Genomic DNA, 19,157 nt, shown 5'->3' with positions numbered 1-19,157 from the left:
CTTTACCCTAACACCAAACAATTAAGAATTTTACAGTTACTGGAGCATACATCAATGGAATCACTTTTTTGCCTTCTAGAAAAATGTTTAATACAATACTCCTTTTGGATTTTCTGATTTGTTAGTTATCTGGAGGGTCTGACCTATGAGGAATGGCTGAGGGAGCTGGGGTTGTTTAGCCTGGAGAAGACGAGGCTCAGAGGTGACCTTATTGCAGCCTACAACTACCTGAAGGGAGGTTGTAGTGAAGTGGGAGTCGGCCTCTTCTCCCAGGCAGCTAGCGATAGGACAAGAGGACACAGCCTCAAGTTTCACCAGGGGAGGTTCAGGTTGGACATTAGGAAGAATTTCTTCTCAGCAAGGGTCATTAGCCATTGGAATGGGCTGCCCAGGGAGGTGGTGGAGTCACCATCTCTGGAGGTGTTTAAGAAAAGACTGGACATGGCACTTAGTGCCCTGGTCTAGTTGCCATGGTGGTGTCAGGGCTATGGTTGGACTCGATGATCCCAGAGGTCTCTTCCAACCTGGTTGATTCTGTGATTCTGTATTTCATAATGTTAGAATGACTAGTAAGAAGTGTGTGGTTTGTGTACTTATTTGTCTAATGAGGTATAAAGACCTGGAAGACTGTTGTTCACTGGCTTCATGGAACCAAGACTTATCCTCTGTATATGAGTAATAGCTTGAGCCTGACATAGTTAACATGCTTGTAACTTCATGGTACTTTATCTGAATAAGTTTATATATAAAGTCTGTGATTCAGCAACTTGTCTTCATAAAGAAGAGAACATAAGCTAGTGTTTAAATTCTTTGTTTTGACACAGGATTAATTCCTAGATTTGAACTCATATGTAACCCAACAGACTGATCAGTTTAATTTAAGTGAGGTATGCGAATCAAAAGATCGGAATTCAAAATTCTGTTGTACAGCCATTGGTTGAAAAAGTGCTTTATGAAGTTTTAGCTTCCAATATTTTTTAAAGAAAATTAAAATCTGTGATCCATTTGCAAGTGAGAAAATATTAGTCTGGTCCAAATACGAACTTGAAATGAAAACTTATTCTATGGCACAGAATCACATAGTACATTGGGTGGTTAGAGGAACGTACTTTGTGTAGCTGGGCTTTCCACACAGTGGAAAGGCAACAGGAACTGAATTTAACTGGAAAAAATATGAAGAAATATTGTACTTGAATTAAGTATATAAGGTGTAAAAGTGCAATCACATATAGGGTAATAATGGGTGGAGTCAAAATAAAACCCCTCTCATTGAATTTTTTAGCTATCCAGATGCTTGAAAATACTTTGTTCTTCATTCCAGCCCATCTGTTATTCCTTATTATAACTGACATCACCACAGCTACAATAACTGTTAAAGAATCACCGTATAAAAATGGCAAAACTTCCGTATAAAACCAGCAAAATTTAGCACTTACTACACAATTTTATAGAAAGAAAACTGCAGGCATCAAACTTTATAGTTTGTTGAAAGATTTTTCCTTTTTCTGTATAGTAGTACTGTAACAGAAGCAATGCCAGTTATGACACACAGTATGAACTGTTCAGTTATATATATATATGTGTATATATAAATTTTTATTTGAATGTTCTGTAAGAATGTTGCCTGATCTGAGAAGTTAAAGGCAGAGAAGTCAAGAATCTTTCTACTTAACAATTGCATTTTAAAGAAACGTTTTTAAGAAAAAAAAATTATTACATTTGTTTTTATCACTAAATTGTCACTGGATTGTCAAGAGATGGCAGTACAAAATATTACCCTTTTTAAAAGTCTTTTGAAGAGATAATTTTAATGTGTGTAGCTTAGCCACAAAATATGAATGTGATTGTATTTTACTTTAGTAGGATTCTGATCCTGCAGAAGACACTGATGTGCCAAATACTATGTCCAGCATATACTGTGATTCATGACTGGGCTTTCTAGCAAGTTAGTTTCAAGTGGTATTTACTGTATGATATGCAGCACATGCCCATATTGCCAGTTCTCCTAATTTTATTGCATGTCACTTATTTGCATTTTCAAAAAGCCTGTTTTTTATAGTCATATGGTTTTTTAAGGGTTTCAGTTTGCTTTAGAATAACACTTAAAATATTCCTACCCTCATGATTCTAGAGAAAGCCTTAAAAGTGGAAATTCTAACTCTTCAAGAACAAGAAGGCAAGTAACTCCCCCTCTAGTATTTAAAATAAAATACTTGCTTTTAAACAAATAGCATGGATTATTTCGGCTAACCTGCAATTTCTCTGTGCCTGTTCATGTTGTGACAGAGTAGAATATAACTATATGAGGTTCTGAACTCAGTCTTGGAGTTGGGTATTGAGCAGGAGGCTGGAGTTTATCGATGTATTGTGACACTTGCTCTGCCCATGGAAGTGCAGGACATCCTGTTTGAAAACCAGTTATTATGAACAGTCTAAGGCTGTTGATTTTGAAGGTCTTGATTATTATACTATTAACATGAAAAACATTTTTTCATATGAGGATCAGCAGGTGGGACATTTATGTTAAGCTATGGAAACGAGAGCCAGCTGGCAGTGCAAAGTGCCAGAGGTGATTTTAAAGAGCAGCTTTTCTCTTTCCAAGACAGGGTGAAGGGACAATGATAAGTCTTGTTAAAAGTAATAGCATACAGTTTTTTCCTGCCTGATTAGCTGGTGAATTTTGAAGCTTACAGGAACATCCCTGTGTCAAACTGTGAGGAGAAAGAGATGGAAGTTAACTTGAGTTGAATGTTTTTAGTTATGTAATTATTCAATCCTTTCAGAATAAATCTGTGGCAAAGACACATCATGGTTATTCTTGTTAGCCTCTCTGTAGTCTGTGGGTAGTCTAATTTTTCTTGTGTGCTGTCCAATATTAGCTTGTATGAAGCCATTAGAGTATAGATTTTTCAGTAGAGCACCCTGTAACTCTTTATTGTTGGAAGCAAAGATGCTAGGGGCCTCTCCAGCTTGCCTGGAGTGAAATGGACTCTAACCACTATCTTGAAGTGGGAGAAGAGAAGGTTTAGATGAAGGATAAACTTTTGAGGTCGCCCAGATCCTATATTCACAATGCCATAGCTGCTGCCTTTTGATAGAGCCTTTGGAAGCTGCTGTGTACCTGTTTGCCAGTGAGGGAGTCTGGGCTTGAAACAGGTTTTAAACTTCAAGCAAAGGAGGTACAAGTGTAGAAATATGGACTTCTTGGTGTAGCTCTAAGAGGGAATGAAGCATGGAGATATTTTAGGTGTGTCACAGTTGGTTTTAATATCTTTCTTACTGCTAACACTGGTACAACGTAATTTCTCTTGTTTCTTATTATTTGGAGCTCTGACTTAGAGGCTGCACTCTTACTTAAAGTAATCAGGTTTTCTTATCAGTACTTCCATTCATTTTCAATTTAGGTGATGCCACTAAGTGTCTTAGATATGGAACTGTGATGATAAGAAATGCAATGTGGAAGTTATGCACTTTTCCTTGAATATATTCTACTTCAGAGCTCTTCACGTTTTGTTTTTTTTGTTTTGTTTTGTTTTTTTTACCTAAAGCAAGATCATATATTTCTGGAGACCTGTCTCATCACTCTGAATATTTTTATTCTACTTTGTGACAAATAGTAATTTTACTTTAAATTTGCATTTTGTGTAGCTGGCTACTTTAATTTTTAATAAAACTTTCACTGCTTTTTAAATAGTTTTGCTTTTATATTTAACACAACAAGAAACTAAATTGGTTAATCCTTCAGATAAAAATTAATTTTATGTGTAATTTGTAGCATGAGCTTAAATCGCGTGTCGAGCCTGCCTATACCAGTATGTGTGTTCCCTGCCTGAAGGAAGCAGAAGATGATGCCATGCATGGATGTGTGTCCCTCTGCATGCATTTTTAAATATTAACCCGTTAAGATTCTGTTACGTTTAAACTGTCAAGCTATTATACTAACCCTGTCAAGAAAAAAAAAACCCTGCTTCATTTAATGTGAGATGGTACCTTTTAGGGCTCTCCTGTGTGAAAGCCCCGCAGGTGGCAGTAGTGGTCTGGCAGAAAAGACCCCTTACCCCAAGTTTTGTGAGTAGTGTGTGTTTTTAGCTTGGCAGTAAAAGTATAAACAATTAATTTCCATTGTTTTTTTTCATTTTGTTGTTTGGTGAAAGGTGCTCCTTTTTATTTGGTTGCTGAATGGCATTTGGGCTTTTAGGCAAAGAGTCTCTTTCAAACAGAAAACTACACAAGCTAAAGACTTGTCTGAATTTGTCATGAAGTAAGGTGCTAGTTTGCTGGTTTGGTGTGTGGTGTCACCATGTGAAGGTGCTAGTGAAAATGTCTTCACTCCCAACTAGAGAGCGAACGTACTATATAAGACCTGGAAGCTGGAGAATCCTTCAGGCATTCAAAATGGAGGCACTGACCAAATTCAGGGTTTATTCAGTTCTGACTCACAGGGGATTTCAGTGCTTATAAGAGGGGATAGGTGTTGACCTGTTGTTTTAGTCATAACTTCTCTTTAACTGCTCTTCCACTGGTTATCAAGATGAAATCATGTTTCGTTTCCCTCTTCCTCTTACATGTATTTCATAATTTTTTTAGCTAGATTTGTCTGATGTTCTGTTACGATCAGCAATCCAAAACTATCACACAGATGGGAAAGATGAAGAATGCTTTTCTGTAAATCAACAGCACAGATTATTTACCACTTGATGATATTCAATATACTTACATATTGTTAAACAATTATAATTGAACATTATATTTACATTATATGTTTGCATACTCTCTGCGGAGTGTGCAGAACATGTTAAATACATAATATAAATAGCCTTAAAAGAATTTTAGCAAACAGATTATAGGTTTTCATGTGTAGTAGCAGAATGGGGAAGTCTTACACATTCAAGTATTACGTTTGATGTGAAGTTGAACAAAGACTTTTTTTTTAATGAGGCAGAGGTTTTCAAAGGAGCCTGAGGGTGCTCCACAGATACCCAAACCCAGTTAAAAATTGGTGATAGCTGATGCTGAGTTGTACCAGGTATACTTTAAATATTCAGCTGACGGTCATTTCAGAGTGTGTGTTTATTAAGGTAGGCTTTTGACTTTTACTCCTATTAGTTCATGTTAGAAAATTCTTAGTTTATTATTCCTAGTCTGATCTTCCTTCAGCATTTTATCAAATATTTCACACAGTTACAGCTAGAATGACATGAAATAGTAGTGAAACTTAAAAAAAGGTGAGTTTTCAAAAGCACTGAACTAAAAAGTGCTATTGTAGTTATGCTCTTGCATATAATTACTTCAGAGGATGATAAAATGAGGAGAGAATTCGATTCAAAATGCTTAAGCACAATTCAGGAATTAGTTGCCTAATTTAGTAGTTCATAAATAATACAATAAGAGACTGAAAGTTGTATTGCACAGCATCTTGTTTTCTAAAATGTTTGGTATGAGTAATATCAATTAAGATTGCTTCTGAAATTGAGGTAGAAGTTTTATGTGCTATTATAAATATAAATAATTAAAGCTGTAAATGATGTCAATAACCAGACCTTGTCCTAAGAGTTGTCCAAGGCTTAGCTTGTCTTATTCAAGTAGAACTCAGAAGTTGAATCTGTAATCCTAAGTCTATTGAGTGTTCAGTTTGGTATTATATAGCTGGAAACATGCAAAGCATTTTAATTTCTTAAAGAATTATATTGTGAGCAATTTCTTTAGTAAGAGAAGACCTACAAAAAGCATATGCCATTATTATTACCCAGAATCCAATAAAAGATAGTTTTTCAAATCATTACCATATGTGTGTAGGAGTTGCTTTGTACTCTAAAGTTATTTTAGATACCAGAATAATTTGTTTCATACTTTGAGTTCCGTACTGTTAAAGTGTCCCCTTAGATTTGCTATTACTTTGACTGTTGTGTGATATATAGTAAAAAAAATAGTTTATAATAAAAGAAATTTAACAAGTAATTGAAATTCCAGATTGTGTGCAAAATGTGCCAAATGAAGTAATGGTATTTGCAGGGATATTGTATGAGTGCAGTAGCTGTGGGGAAACTACTATAAAACTGCTAAATATGCTCCCCCTCCCCCTGCTGTCTTTAACCACTGTTATAAAAGCTTGAGAAAACAAAGCAATCTTGACTGGCTGACAAACATTCCAACAGAGAAATTAATGTATTATAAATCATGTGTTATATCTGGTTACCCATATTTTTCTTATTGTTTCTATTGATGTATGAATTCATGGACAGATTTAACAATGAAAGATTACTGAAAAAGGCTTTTTTCTATTTGTGTGTGTTTCATGTTGAACAGTCTTCTTAGGACCCAGCAGAACAGTAACTGAAGCAAAGGTGAAGTGTCATTTCTGATGCTGCTTTCTTAAACCAATGCTTTTGTCTCAGAGCTAGTGCAGACTTAAAGTATGTCATGACTAATGGGAAAGTTGATTGAGATGAGTTTATTTTAAGATGAAGTTTTTGAATGTGCATTCTGTAATGCTGACAAACTCAGAAGTGGAAAAAAGCATAATCTATGTAGGAAAATCACCTCATTGATTTGAGTTGATTTCATTTGATAGACTGATTACCTGCAGATGACTGCCAAGTTAAAGGTATGTAGGAAGGACTGTATTTACAAACCACTTTTGAATGTATTATACTTTAGTAGTGTCTCATCAAAGATCTGTTGCTAGCAGAGTAGCTATATTTCTTCATGCACTTTTGATTTACATTCAGATGTCCTTGTGGGTCTTTCCTTCTTAGCTTAACCGATTCATAGCCTCAGGAAAGAAATTTTAAGATGGTCCAAAGCCATTGCTGGAGAATTTTAGAAATTGTCTTATTTTCAGGTGCCAGTTTTCTTTCTCCAGTTGTGGAACAAGCTCATGATGCAGTTTCTCTTGTTGTCCCATTTTTTTTTTAACAACTTCATTATTTGCTGTAACTAAATAGCAAAGTGTATTTGGTAGCAATGTAGCATCTGCTTCAACAATATTCCTTTTCGAAAGACTTTGTTGCACCCATGGCCAGTATGGCAAAGTTCTTTGCAAACACTTGGCAGGCATTAAGCAAAGTCCTATGCTTTAGTTATTTGCATACCTTGTGTTATGGTCCAAATATTCACAATAGTCTTGTCTCCTTGCGTTGTTCATATACAGATCTCAGGGTTAGCCAAATGTATTTATTCCACGTGCCATCCAGAATTCTGTAACTGTAGCGCAGGTGTGTATTGTACAGAGGTTTTTGGAAATAAGAAAACTAGGATGAGTAGTTCTGCATGTAATTCCAACAACAGATCCAGTCCTGAGCAAGGAAACTGACTGTAGTCAGCAACAAATTTCCAGCAGCCAGAGAAACCAGGACTCATGCTTACAGAATCACAGAATCAACCAGGTTGGAAGAGACTTCAGGGATCGAGTCCAACCGCTGCCCCTACACCACCATGTCAACTAGACCATGGCACTAAGTGCCATGTCCAGTCTTTTCTTAAACACATCCAGAGATGGTGACTCCACCACCTCCCTGGGCAGCCCCTTCCAATGTCTAATGACCCCTTCTGAGAAGAAATGCTTCCTGATGTCCAACCTGAACCTCCCCTGGTGAAGCTTGAGGCTGTGTCCTCTTGTCCGATCGCTAGTTGCCTGGGAGAAGAGGCCAACTCCCACTTCACTACAACCTCCCTTCAGGTAGTTGTAGACTGCAATAAGGTCACCTCTGAGCCTCCTCTTCTCCAGGCTAAACAACCCCAGCTCCCTCAGCCGTTCCTCGTAGGTCAGACCCTCCAGACCCTTCACCAGCTTGGTCGCCCTCCTCTGGACTCGCTCCAACACCTCAACATTTTTCTTGAAGTGCGGGGCCCGAACACCGCAGAACTTAGTTCTGCTTCCTCTCACTTTGGATTGAGAGTTTACAATTTGTCAGAAATAACAGGTGCAAACCCCAAGCTGACAGGTCACAGGCCATCACATTCACAGGACGGCTGCTAACATGGCTACTGGATGTGTACATTGAAAATCAGTATTAAGTCTTCTACTTTATTTTCTTAAAGTATTTGTTTGGGAAGACTTGGCATCTCCAGCCTTATGGTGCTCACAAAGACAGCTTCCTATTACAGTTTGCTTAGTTTTTGTAGTGAATATTAATGTATATTAAAAATTGTGGTGGTAACTGGAAGCTTTTCTGTGACAATAAGAACAGTAGTCCGAAAGAGAAGACTGTTTCTGTTTAAGATGAGCTTATACATTATATAAGGGGGACAGTGTGTTTTGAGCCCTATTATGTGTGTTCTATTCCAGAAGGCAGTTCAGATTTGCATGTTCTACCTGAAGCAAAGGACTAACTGGAGATACCTGTTGTCTGAAAAAAACCCCAACCGGTTTCCATACATTCATAGTTCAACCAGGAGTTTTATTTCATTCACTGAGTAAAAATTACTTTCTGTAGAAAGAGAAAGCTCAAACTTACCTGCAGCAAGTACTTATTTGTATAGTGCCCAGTGGGGTCTTCATTTCTGTATGCAGTTATAACTGTACAGAGTTCAGGTGACCTCAGTTACAGCGTCGTTTTTCCAGAATATTCGATTGCAGTTGTGAAACAGACACTGGGATTGTGGCCTCAGCATTCTGTAAAAAGGCATTTTGGACTGTCCAATTGGACGATTAGTTATCAAAAAATAATCTGTGACACCTGTTTGCCTTCATAATTACTATTACCCTGGAAAAGTGTGGAATGGGATTTCCTCTCTGTGTGTACTGGAGCCATGCTACAAGACAACACAGGAAACCAGAGAATTCTATTTTCTTATATAGCTACCTGGTTTTTAATGAGGATTGTACTAGAGGAGACGCTTGAAAGGTATCAGTGTATGTAGGTTAAAAGAGTTTTTGTTAATTCTGTATGAATTATAGCTTGAACACTTATATAAATGAAATATTTTACATGGATTTAATTAGTGTGATAGTGCATTAGGCTTTCTTATCAAAATTAAGTTATATCTAAGAATTAAATTTGGTCTGTCTTTGCCTTAGCATCCAATACAACTGTCACATAAAGCAATGTCTGCTATAAGATATTAAATACGGAATAAGAGCAAATTATTGGTATGAATGTGTTGTCTCATGATCATGAAAATAAATACAAGCTTTTAATTTAATTAAGAGTGAGCATTTTAAAAAATGAAATGAAAGTTAGCTTTCTCCTAACTTTTGCTGTTAACATCTATGTTAGTCTTCCTTTACTGTTCAGTTCCTCTTCTGTTGAGGAGTAATGTTCAAGTTAAGTAAAATGTTGGCAGTACACAAATGTTGTCTTGTAATTTGTTAAATACTTTCCTACGTCTTGTATTTGTGTGGTACATGATCAGATAAACAAAATGAGTGTGACTTTTGTAGGAGTAAGTTCAATGAAGTACTGTTCCCTTGAGAGAAAGGAAACTATAGCGTAGCTAATAAAACACTCATTTGTATTGATCCAGAGCAGTGTAAGGGGAATGTTCTGGATCAATGTGGCTTCCTTTCAGAAAGATACTGCAGGGAAGAGCCAGCCAGGGTTTGAAGCCAGCAGAGTAGCTGCAGTAGCAGCCAAAGAATGGGTTAGGGGTGCTACTGATGCCATCAAAGTCCTGCTACTGTCTTCACTGTGAACCCATTCCATCTGTTCGTGATTTCTTTTAACGCATCCCTTCCCTTTCTTGGTGTTCTGTTTAGCTCATTCCTCTTCCTGCGTACCAACCTGAATATCCACACTTCAAAAAAATTAAGTAACAAATTTGTGAGCAAAAAGGTTAAACTGTACTGTCTACTGAGCTTGTTTCTTTTGATCCTTTCCTTTACCTATCTTGATTATACAGATTCTGAGATAGTTGGGTGATGTTTTAGTCATCTATCTAGCACGGATTGGTTCTTAGGTGTGATTGCAATAAGTGGCAGCAATATTAATAAACACATCTGTATTGAAGAATAAATATTGGTTTCTTTTGGTCAAAGAATCTCATTAAAAACAGGAATTTCTATTTGTAGATGGGACAATAGAAGCAGCATAAATTCAATGTTATTGCTTCTGTGATTCTTCCCAATTTCTTAATGAGCTTTATTTTTTTTTTATGCAGAGACTTGAAGGGTGTTATAGTCACTCTGAGTGACAATGGGCATCTTCAATGTTCCTACCTTGGAACAGATCCTTCACTCTTCCAGGCTCCTAGGGTTGATTCTAGGGAAATAAACTATGAAGAATTCGAAGCTGAAATGAAAGAGCTTCAGAAAATCATTAAGGAGGCCACAAAAGCACAAGGTATGCTTCTTCCTTTTCTATAGTTGTACATACTTTTAACCACCTGACTTCACTTTTAGCACTTCAAAATATTTTATTTTATTTTCATTCTTTAACCATAATTAAATTTCTGTAGGAAATGTAATATTTCATAAAGTTTAGGTTTTAATAAAAAAAATATACAAACAAAATCCTAGACTGTAAGGCCATTGGATACAGAGTTTTTTCTTTGTATTTTTGTAATGCCTCTTGGAACTTTCAAGATATTTAAGTCAGATTGCAGATAATTCTCACTAGTGCCAAGGGTTTAGAGAAAAAACTGACAGCAACAGTCTGATATACTTAGGCTTCCCAGAGAGCAAAAGTATAGCCAAATTCTGTTTTATTATTACAAATGGCTTCTTAAGTCATGCAACTAACAAATAATGACTTTTGTTAAAACAACTTTTCTGTTACAATCACTTCTGAAAGAAGTTAAAGCATTTGAAGAACATAGTGAGAGATATCAAAACCCAAACAACTGGTTGTGATAAACTATGGAATTTACATACATTGCTAATAACTTGCATTGATTTTGTTCAAATAAGGGCACGTAATTTCTACAGAGATCCTTCAAAGTTTGTTTTCATAACTGAGTTTTTAAACAGTGTATCTGACTTATACAGGGATTTGTAAGCATGTGATTTCACAGGAAACTGGAAAAATCTTAGACAAATAGAAAGAACCAATTAAAAACTTTTCCTGGTGATAGCATGTTCTTAAAATGCATTAAAGAAATAGTCATGGGTTTCTGGGTGAAAAAGGGAGCGAAAAAGCTCACAGTTGAAATTCCTAGAAAATAAGGAATTATTTATCTGCAGTTGTGAGCTTGATTCTGCAACTCAGATTTCTTTTTTGTAATTGCATATAACTGTGTCCATTACTGTGATAGACTAATGTAATTTTTTTAATTTTACAAATCCGGTAATTGGTTATTTAAGCATATAGATGTGGGTAAATTCCATTGATTTTTATTTTTCTTTTTTTTACACCCCATAAAAAAATACTTTTTTATAAGTATTTGAAGTGAATCAGTTTTTCTTTGTTAGTGTTAACATATTGTGTGGAAGATCTGGAGGGAGAGAAAGGAAATGTAACTGTCTTTTATAACTCGTCTAGTAACTGTCATGATATGGTTGACAAGTTTTGTGTCAATATTATTGATCTCTTTCTGATTAACTATTCCTCTTAATTTTTTCCCTTCCTCAATCTTTCTAATCTAATCTAAGGTGTTACAGTGGTGGTTTCAGATGAGTTTTTATGAATGCTCTTTTCGTTGTGGAGGGTTGCTCTGATGATGTTGTTTGGCTTTAACTGGATGTGAAACTTGTGAGAACCTTTTTTTACAACAGAACTTTTACTTATGAAGAATGCCTTTCAGTTTTGGACGTTTTGGCTTTACTTCATTTTGGCTTTTTTCTTAGAACTTTAGCTAAGTCTTAAATTACTGCTAAACATGTCTGGTTGAATACAAAACACTTTTGAACACTGGTCACCATAAAGTTACTCCTAAGCATGATCTTTAAAATGAGCCATTAACTTTTCTGTCTTTTGTATTCACGTTTGTGTAGTAAGAGCTTATGTTGTTTTGCGAGTATCTACCCTTACATGGAAAGAATTTTTCTTTGTTTCATTTTGACTTCCAAACATGGAAGGTATTTAGAATTAGATCATCGTATTAAAAAAACTTAGGGTAGTTATTTCCATGAATGTATTTATGTCCAGTGCTGACCATTAAACTGTTGAACTTAAGCTGTTTTATACATTTTGAAGAATAAAGATTTACGTTAGAAACTGATGAAATATTTTAAAATCTTAACTGTTATAGTAACTTAAGTCTAATGTTAAATTAGTCTGGATGACATAAGTGATTAAACATAGGTGTTTTGGCTCAGTTTAATAGTAACAAAAAGCTGATACTTATATGTAAACTTTGGTTGTGATCTCTATGCTATTTCTAATAGAAAAATGACTGTATGAGCGAAGTTGCATCATAGTTAACTTGAAGAAGCAACCTGAAGAGAAATGGTTAAGAAGGGATAGAAAAGGAAGATATTTTCTTGTTTGTACAAGTGGAATGGGTTGTGCTGATCTATGTGTAATTGGCAGAACCAGTTGAGTGCAATTGTGGCAGTATGAAACAGGCCTAGGCTTCTTTGGGAGGTGGTATTGAAGGAACATATTTTGGTTTTGCTTTTTTTTCCTTTACTAAAGGGAGGCATTTTTCTCTGAGCACAAGAAAAAGAAAACTTATTTTCTGTCTTTATCAAAATCTTTTCCCTTGACCTCGTGTTAGAAAGAGATGATGTGCTGCCTACTAATTCCAGGTCATTTTCAGGACTCTGTGTAATAAAATTCTTGCAGCTTTCTGAATGTGCTCATGCTCTCAATTATTCAATTAATATGTTAGTTTCCCCTTTAAATTAAGTCTTTACTGTTTGTTACTTTGGGTACTATACATTTCCTGTTTGGGTTTTTCTCTTTCCAGTACATTTAGTATTAAGATATAAAAGTGCTTTTCAGAAAAACATGAATACCTTAGAGCTGGACTTCTGGACTCTTAAGAGGAGGTTATGTAATTCTTCATTAAATATATATATATGTGCCAAGCTTTTAATCCTTATGGCTTTCTTTAAGTGTGTGAATCTGCATCAGGTTTTATATCATGGATATAAATGAGTTTGTAGCATTCTTTGCCTTTTATGTTGGCAGTCCTGGAAATCATCAGGTAATATATTGTAACCAAGCCCCGTATAATGTTCTGTACATAAAACTTTGATGTACCTTCTTATAAAGGGGACTTTCTAAAATCTATTTTAATTTTACACTATTAGGCACAGAATCTTTCTGTATCTAACATATTAATTATGAAATTATTTAGATGAAAGTGCCATGAGATACGTGGTGTGTATTTTGGAGATAGTTGCTTGTTATAGGTGTATTAGTATATGTATGTGAGGGCAAAAGTTTAAAAATTCCTTACAGTCTCTGAAGTTCATGGATAGTAGGTGTAAAATCTTGTTATAGGATGCATCTAAATCCTTTTTCATACATGAATGAGAAATCCAGAATGAGATCCAGGTCTAGGTTGTCTGTAGAAATCTTATAAAATTGGGAAGTTTCTTTGGTCAAAAATCATATGCATTGTTATTTTTTTTCCTTTACACTAGTAGGTGTAATGATGTAAGTCTGAAACTTGATGCTGTTGAAATTGTATTATTTTTAGAAATGTAGCTGCATGTTTGTTAAAGGAGAGATGATTTACCTTTTCTTTCAGATATTTTACCCAAATCTGAAAAACACAGGGATCTAATTGTGACAGCAGAAGTTTCGCCTGATTTGGATGCAGAATCTGTATGTACCTGTATAAAAAGGAAATTACTCTGAAAACATTGGTTTCGTACATGAGTAAATAATGGTTGATCATGGACAGTGATTACTACGTGTTTATATTTGTGGGATTGAGCTTCTGCATAGTCCCCAGTTTTCCATCAATTAAAACATACTTCTGTTATTGATTTTAACTAGTATTACTAAAATTTAGTATCTTCTGTCTGGGGACCTTTAGATTCTTGGCTAAGCAAACATAAGTGAACAAGGACTTAGGATCTTGAATAACTTTGTAGTGATGAGAATTTGTAATGGTGAGCAGTTAATAACATGGGGGGGAAACAGTAGAAATGTCACCCTGTGGGTCTTTTAAAGATAGAATACACGAACCACTCACAGAATCACAGAATGTCAGGGATTGGAAGGGACCTCAAAAGATCATCTAGTCCAACCCGCTGCCGGAGCAGGATTACCTAGATCATGTCACACAGGAACACGTCCAGGCGGGTTTTGAATGTCTCCAGAGAAGGAGACTCCACAACCTCTCTGGGCAGCCTGTTCCAGTGTTCGGTCACCCTCACCGTAAAGAAGTTTTTCCTCATATTTATGTGGAACCTCCTGTGTTCCAGCTTGCACCCGTTGCCCCTTGTCCTGTCAATGGATGTCACTGAGAAGAGCCTGGCTCCATCCTCTTGACACTTGCCCTTTACATATTTATAAACATTAATGAGGTCACCCCTCAGTCTCCTCTTCTCCAAGCTAAAGAGACCCAGCTCCCTCAGCCTCTCCTCATAAGGGAGATGTTCCACTCCCTTAATCATCTTCGTGGCTCTGCGCTGGACTCTCTCTAGCAGTTCCCTGTCCTTCTTGAACTGAGGGGCCCAGAACTGGACACAATATTCCAGATGCGGCCTCACCAGGGCAGAGTAGAGGGGGAGGAGAACCTCCCTTGACCTCCCAACCACACCCCTTCTAATCCACCCCAGGATGCCATTGGCCTTCTTGGCCACAAGGGCACACTGCTGGCTCATGGTCATCCTGCTGTCCACTAGGACCCCCAGGTCCCTTTCCCCTACGCTGCTCTCCAACAGGTCTGTCCCCAACTTGTACTCATACCTGGGGTTGTTCTTGCCCAGATGCAGGACTCTACACTTGCCCTTGTTATATTTCATTAAATTTCTCCCCGCCCAACTCTCCAGCCTGTCCAGGTCCCTCTGAATGGCTGCGCAGCCTTCTGGTGCGTCAGCCACTCCTCCCAGTTTGGTGTCATCAGCGAACTTGCTGACAGTGCACTCTATTCCCTCATCCAAGTCATCAATGAATATATTGAATAGTACTGGTCCCAGTACCGACCCTTGAGGGACTCCGCTAGATACAGGCTTCCAACCCATTGACCACCACTCTCTGGCTTCTTTCCTTCAGCCAGTTCACAATCCACCTCACTACCCGATCATCCAGACCACACTTCCCCAGTTTAGCTGCGAGGATGCTGTGGGAGACCGTGTCAAACACTTTACTGAAATCAAGACAGACCACATCCACTGCTCTACCATCATCTATCCACCGGGTTATGTCCTCATAAAAGGCTATCACTCAAAGATGCATTGTAAGAAATAATCTTTCTCTGGAAAGGCATCATTCAGTATTCTCTGGTGTTGCAGCCTAATTAGTTTAGTTGTCTTGTATACATATGTAGTTTATAAAAATTAATTCAAATTAAGATTCAGGAGAGCTTATATTGTCACTTAAGACTTTTTAACATTTTGGAATGTACTAATTGCACTAGAACATCTGTAATTAGTAAGTTCTGGCCACTAATTTCTGCAAAACTGATTTTCAGGGCTACTTACTGTTAAACAAAATACACAGGAGCTGCTTTTTAATACTTTTATATATATATTTGATATGTTTATTTAAACTCTGTTATTACTACTGCTACCTCTACTACTATTATTCTTTGATAATGGAACTTCTTTACAATATGTGCTAGTGTCCTAGCACTTTTCTGTGGAGAAAAGGACAGCGTGATGTGGTTTTGGCTAGGTGCAATAATCTGCTTACAACACTTAGAACTGTTAGGTCTATAGAGTGCTCTAATGCTGCTGTGCTCATTTGCTCAACCTTCTGGATGCAAATGGTCTGTTTCATATGTAAGTAACTCCATATATAAATGGAGTCCATATATCTTAGTTGCCTGTGTAGTAGGCTTTCCTTGGGGGTTCCTTCAGTAGCCATCTAGAAAGGAAAAGTCTGATAAGTTCTCTGGGGAGATATGGGAACAATTTTGAGGTTTCTGCAGTGATCTTGGAAACTACAGGCTTGCAGATATTACTTCTGCACTTGTGAAAAGATTTAAATTGTGATGTGTGTGGTAAAAGCAGAGAGGATGTAGATGTATTTAAATGGATTAGATAAGCAAGCAGAGGACCATTCTGGTTATTTCACACCACCTCCTGTGTACAGCCTCTGATCCAGGAAGTCCAACTGATTTCTGAAAGCTGAATATGATAAGGATCAACCTCTTTGCACCCCTGCTGTGCTTCAGGATCAACCACTGGTCACCAGAGACAGGAGGCATGACAAGCCAGTATGAAAGTAGCTGAGGTTTTTTTAACTGAAAAAGATACACATTGTACAAATGAAAGTCCTATTTCTAGAACCCAGAGAGATTACCAGCTCCCTGAATTGTTAGGAACTTTGCAGATATGGACGGCTGAGGGAGCTGGGGTTGCTTAGCCTGGAGAAGAGGAGGCTCAGAGGTGACCTTATTGCAGTCTACAACTACCTGAAGGGAGGTTGTAGTGAAGTGGGAGTCGGCCTCTTCTCCCAGGCAACTAGTGATAGGACAAGAGGACACAGCCTCAAACTTCGCCAGGGGAGGTTCAGGTTGGACATTAGGAAGCATTTTTTCTCAGCAAGGGTCATTAGCCATTGGAAGGGGCTGCCCAGGGAGGTGGTGGAGTCACCATCTCTGGAGGAGTTTAAGAAAAGACTGGACATTGCACTTAGTGCCCTGGTCTAGTTGCCATGGTGGTGTCAGGGCAATGGTTGGACTTGATGATCCCAGAGGGCTCTTCCAACCTGATTGATTCTGTGATTCTGTGACGTTATACTGGCAGGTTGGGATGAAAGGGAGGGTGGGTAGAGGACATCAGATTGTTCTTAATTTACTCTCTTATGTGAAGGTATAAGTTCAAGTCAGTAATTTGGTATCATAGCAGAAGTGAAGTGTTTCTTGAAAATAATTTAAACAGGAACATTTTCTTAAACTGTAGGGACTGAACTGTTGCAAAATGAAATATAAGCATAAAATAAGATATTAAAATAGACTGCAACGTCAATATGAATTTTAAATTAGATGGAATTGCCTATTGAAATATAAATTAGCAGTAGCAAGATGCCTGCTATAATTTTCATTTATGTATTTCTGATTACAAGATAGTGTGTGATGATTTTTATAGAATATACTATGGTGTGTGTATAATATATGGGCAGATTGGAAGACACCTTTCCCTACTGAATAACAGAAGGTATTTCCAGAATTTAAATAAATATACAGGGGAAAGTAATGTGCCAAACAAAACAGTTTAAAATATTCATATATTCATCAGAGTGTATTAGTTTCTTATATACACAGCATTCATGATCCTTTGCTGTCCTTTTTGCAGGCAATTTCAAACAGAGGCTTTACATTTTCAGGAGGAACTCAGAAATGTATTTTGTGTATTTTAATCTGTCATAGGAATGATCAGTCCTTTACTGTTAATTCCCTGTTTACCAGGTTCATGGCAGGAAAGTAATATTGCATTCGTTGTGTTCACTCATTCATGTGTGATATTGAATTTACTGTTTTCATCTTTTTCTTCACAGCAAGCCATTGACAGTGAGGTAAAAGCAGAGGCAGTGCCATCAGTCACAGTAAAGGTACTGTGCTGAACTCAAACAGGAGCATTCAAATAGTGAATTTGAAGAGGCAAATTTTAACAAACCTGTCACTTTCTGTGTATTTCATGTAGATCATGAAAATGAGTAAAATTTGAAATGCAATATATACTGAATTCTTTTTCAAGGTGAAAAAGGTGTTGTTCTAGCAAGCCTGTTCAAGTCAGAAAGGGGCTGGAGTTTTATTTTTGATGGGCTTATCAAGAAGCAGACACAAACATTATTAGGATGGAATGAAGGTGGTTTTGAAGTTCTAGAAATTTTTCCAACACTTTTCAAAGGCAATAAATGTTTGGTTACTTGAAATGTGAAGTTTATTATGTTCAGCTGCCTTTTTAATTGTCAGTAAACAAAAATAGACTTTCTTTTGTAAAAGGACTTTCATAGCTTTTGCTAGTGAAAAAAAAATGCAGAAATTCTAATTTGAAAATTGACATTATTGCAGTCTTCCAGGAGAGCTGCTGCCTGTAACTGATTCTAAAGAAAGTGTGAGTGTGTGTGTGCATGCGTATCTGTGCAAGTCTCCTCAGCCTTACCTAGAAAGGATTGTGATTTTGATTTCTGAGTTTGAGAGGATCTTCTAAGAACATCAATGGAGCCTTATTTTTGAGAACCTTGCAAGTTCTCCCTTTGTCTTGAGTGAAAAGTTCATAGGGTAACTGGACTATTTATTGAACCAGATTCCCTGACACTAGTGTGGTTTAGTTGTACTTGGTCCAACATCTTTCTCTGCATTTTTAAATGTGGGATGAAATCCTAATCCCGATAGTCTGTGAGAGTTTTTCTCAAAGAAGTTCAGCTGAACAGCACTGGACTTTGAATCAGGCTGTTTGTGAATATAAGGGTACCTTAAAATATGTAATATAAATTTAATTACCTCTGGAAAGGTATGAATTTGTCAGCTTTGAGTTTACATTGGAGCCAATATATTGTATAAATGAGTTATTACAGAGGAAGGTATTGTGTTTGTATTTGCCAAATTCAATTTTTGGAGAGTGGTTATGATTTCATTATTGGGAACACAGGTAATTCCCATTGTTCTCCCTTATCTGCTCATTATTGCTATTGTAAGGCCAGTGGCAAACACTTTAAAATGAGCATGGATGTGTTTATATATTTGAAAAGCTTTTTAATGGAAGAATTTATAATTCTTTTTCTGTTTTCTTGTTTATGCATCTTTTAATGAAACAAAAATAGTAAATGTAGGAGTTATGCATTCAATTTTTTTCAGAATATTTTTCCTTTGATAAGTTCGTTTAACTGATCTTCATATGTCTCAATTCTAATTAATTGAAGTTGATGGAAAAGTCCTTTTAATTAATGGATTCAATTCTTTAATATTTACAAAGTTATAAGCATTGATTCTTATGAAATTAAGAAATAATTGTACATTATGGTTGCATGTTGTGACTCCTGTCAGACTAATTTGAACTTAACCACTGAATTTGGACAAGTTGAGAACAATTTTGATAAACTTTAAAATATTTTCTTGCACAACTGCAACCGATGTATATGTATATCTTACATGTTTTCTGCAAAGTAATCTTACTAATGAATATTATTTGGCCATTGTAATGGTGATCACTG

At 36.7% G+C, this 19,157-nt stretch overlaps 1 protein-coding gene across 4 annotated transcripts in view; it reads left to right on the top strand.

Annotated features, from left to right (window-relative positions):
* The window catches only part of BBS9 (Bardet-Biedl syndrome 9), a 345,480-nt gene that overhangs the window by 78,972 nt on the left and 247,351 nt on the right, over positions 1 to 19,157 (top strand). For all 4 annotated transcript variants that reach the window (XM_068405604.1, XM_068405603.1, XM_068405605.1 and 1 more), the window contains 3 exons: positions 10,099 to 10,280; positions 13,576 to 13,652; positions 17,499 to 17,552. In XM_068405604.1, coding sequence (XP_068261705.1) covers positions 10,099 to 10,280; positions 13,576 to 13,652; positions 17,499 to 17,552 — 313 coding nt within the window. The remainder of the gene's footprint in view (positions 1 to 10,098; positions 10,281 to 13,575; positions 13,653 to 17,498; positions 17,553 to 19,157) is intronic.

The sequence above is a fragment of the Nyctibius grandis genome, chromosome 7 (genome assembly GCF_013368605.1).
Source record: "Nyctibius grandis isolate bNycGra1 chromosome 7, bNycGra1.pri, whole genome shotgun sequence".
Taxonomy (NCBI): domain Eukaryota; kingdom Metazoa; phylum Chordata; class Aves; order Nyctibiiformes; family Nyctibiidae; genus Nyctibius; species Nyctibius grandis.
Note: the sequence above shows the minus strand (reverse complement) of the source record. Positions and strands in the feature narration are given on the sequence as shown.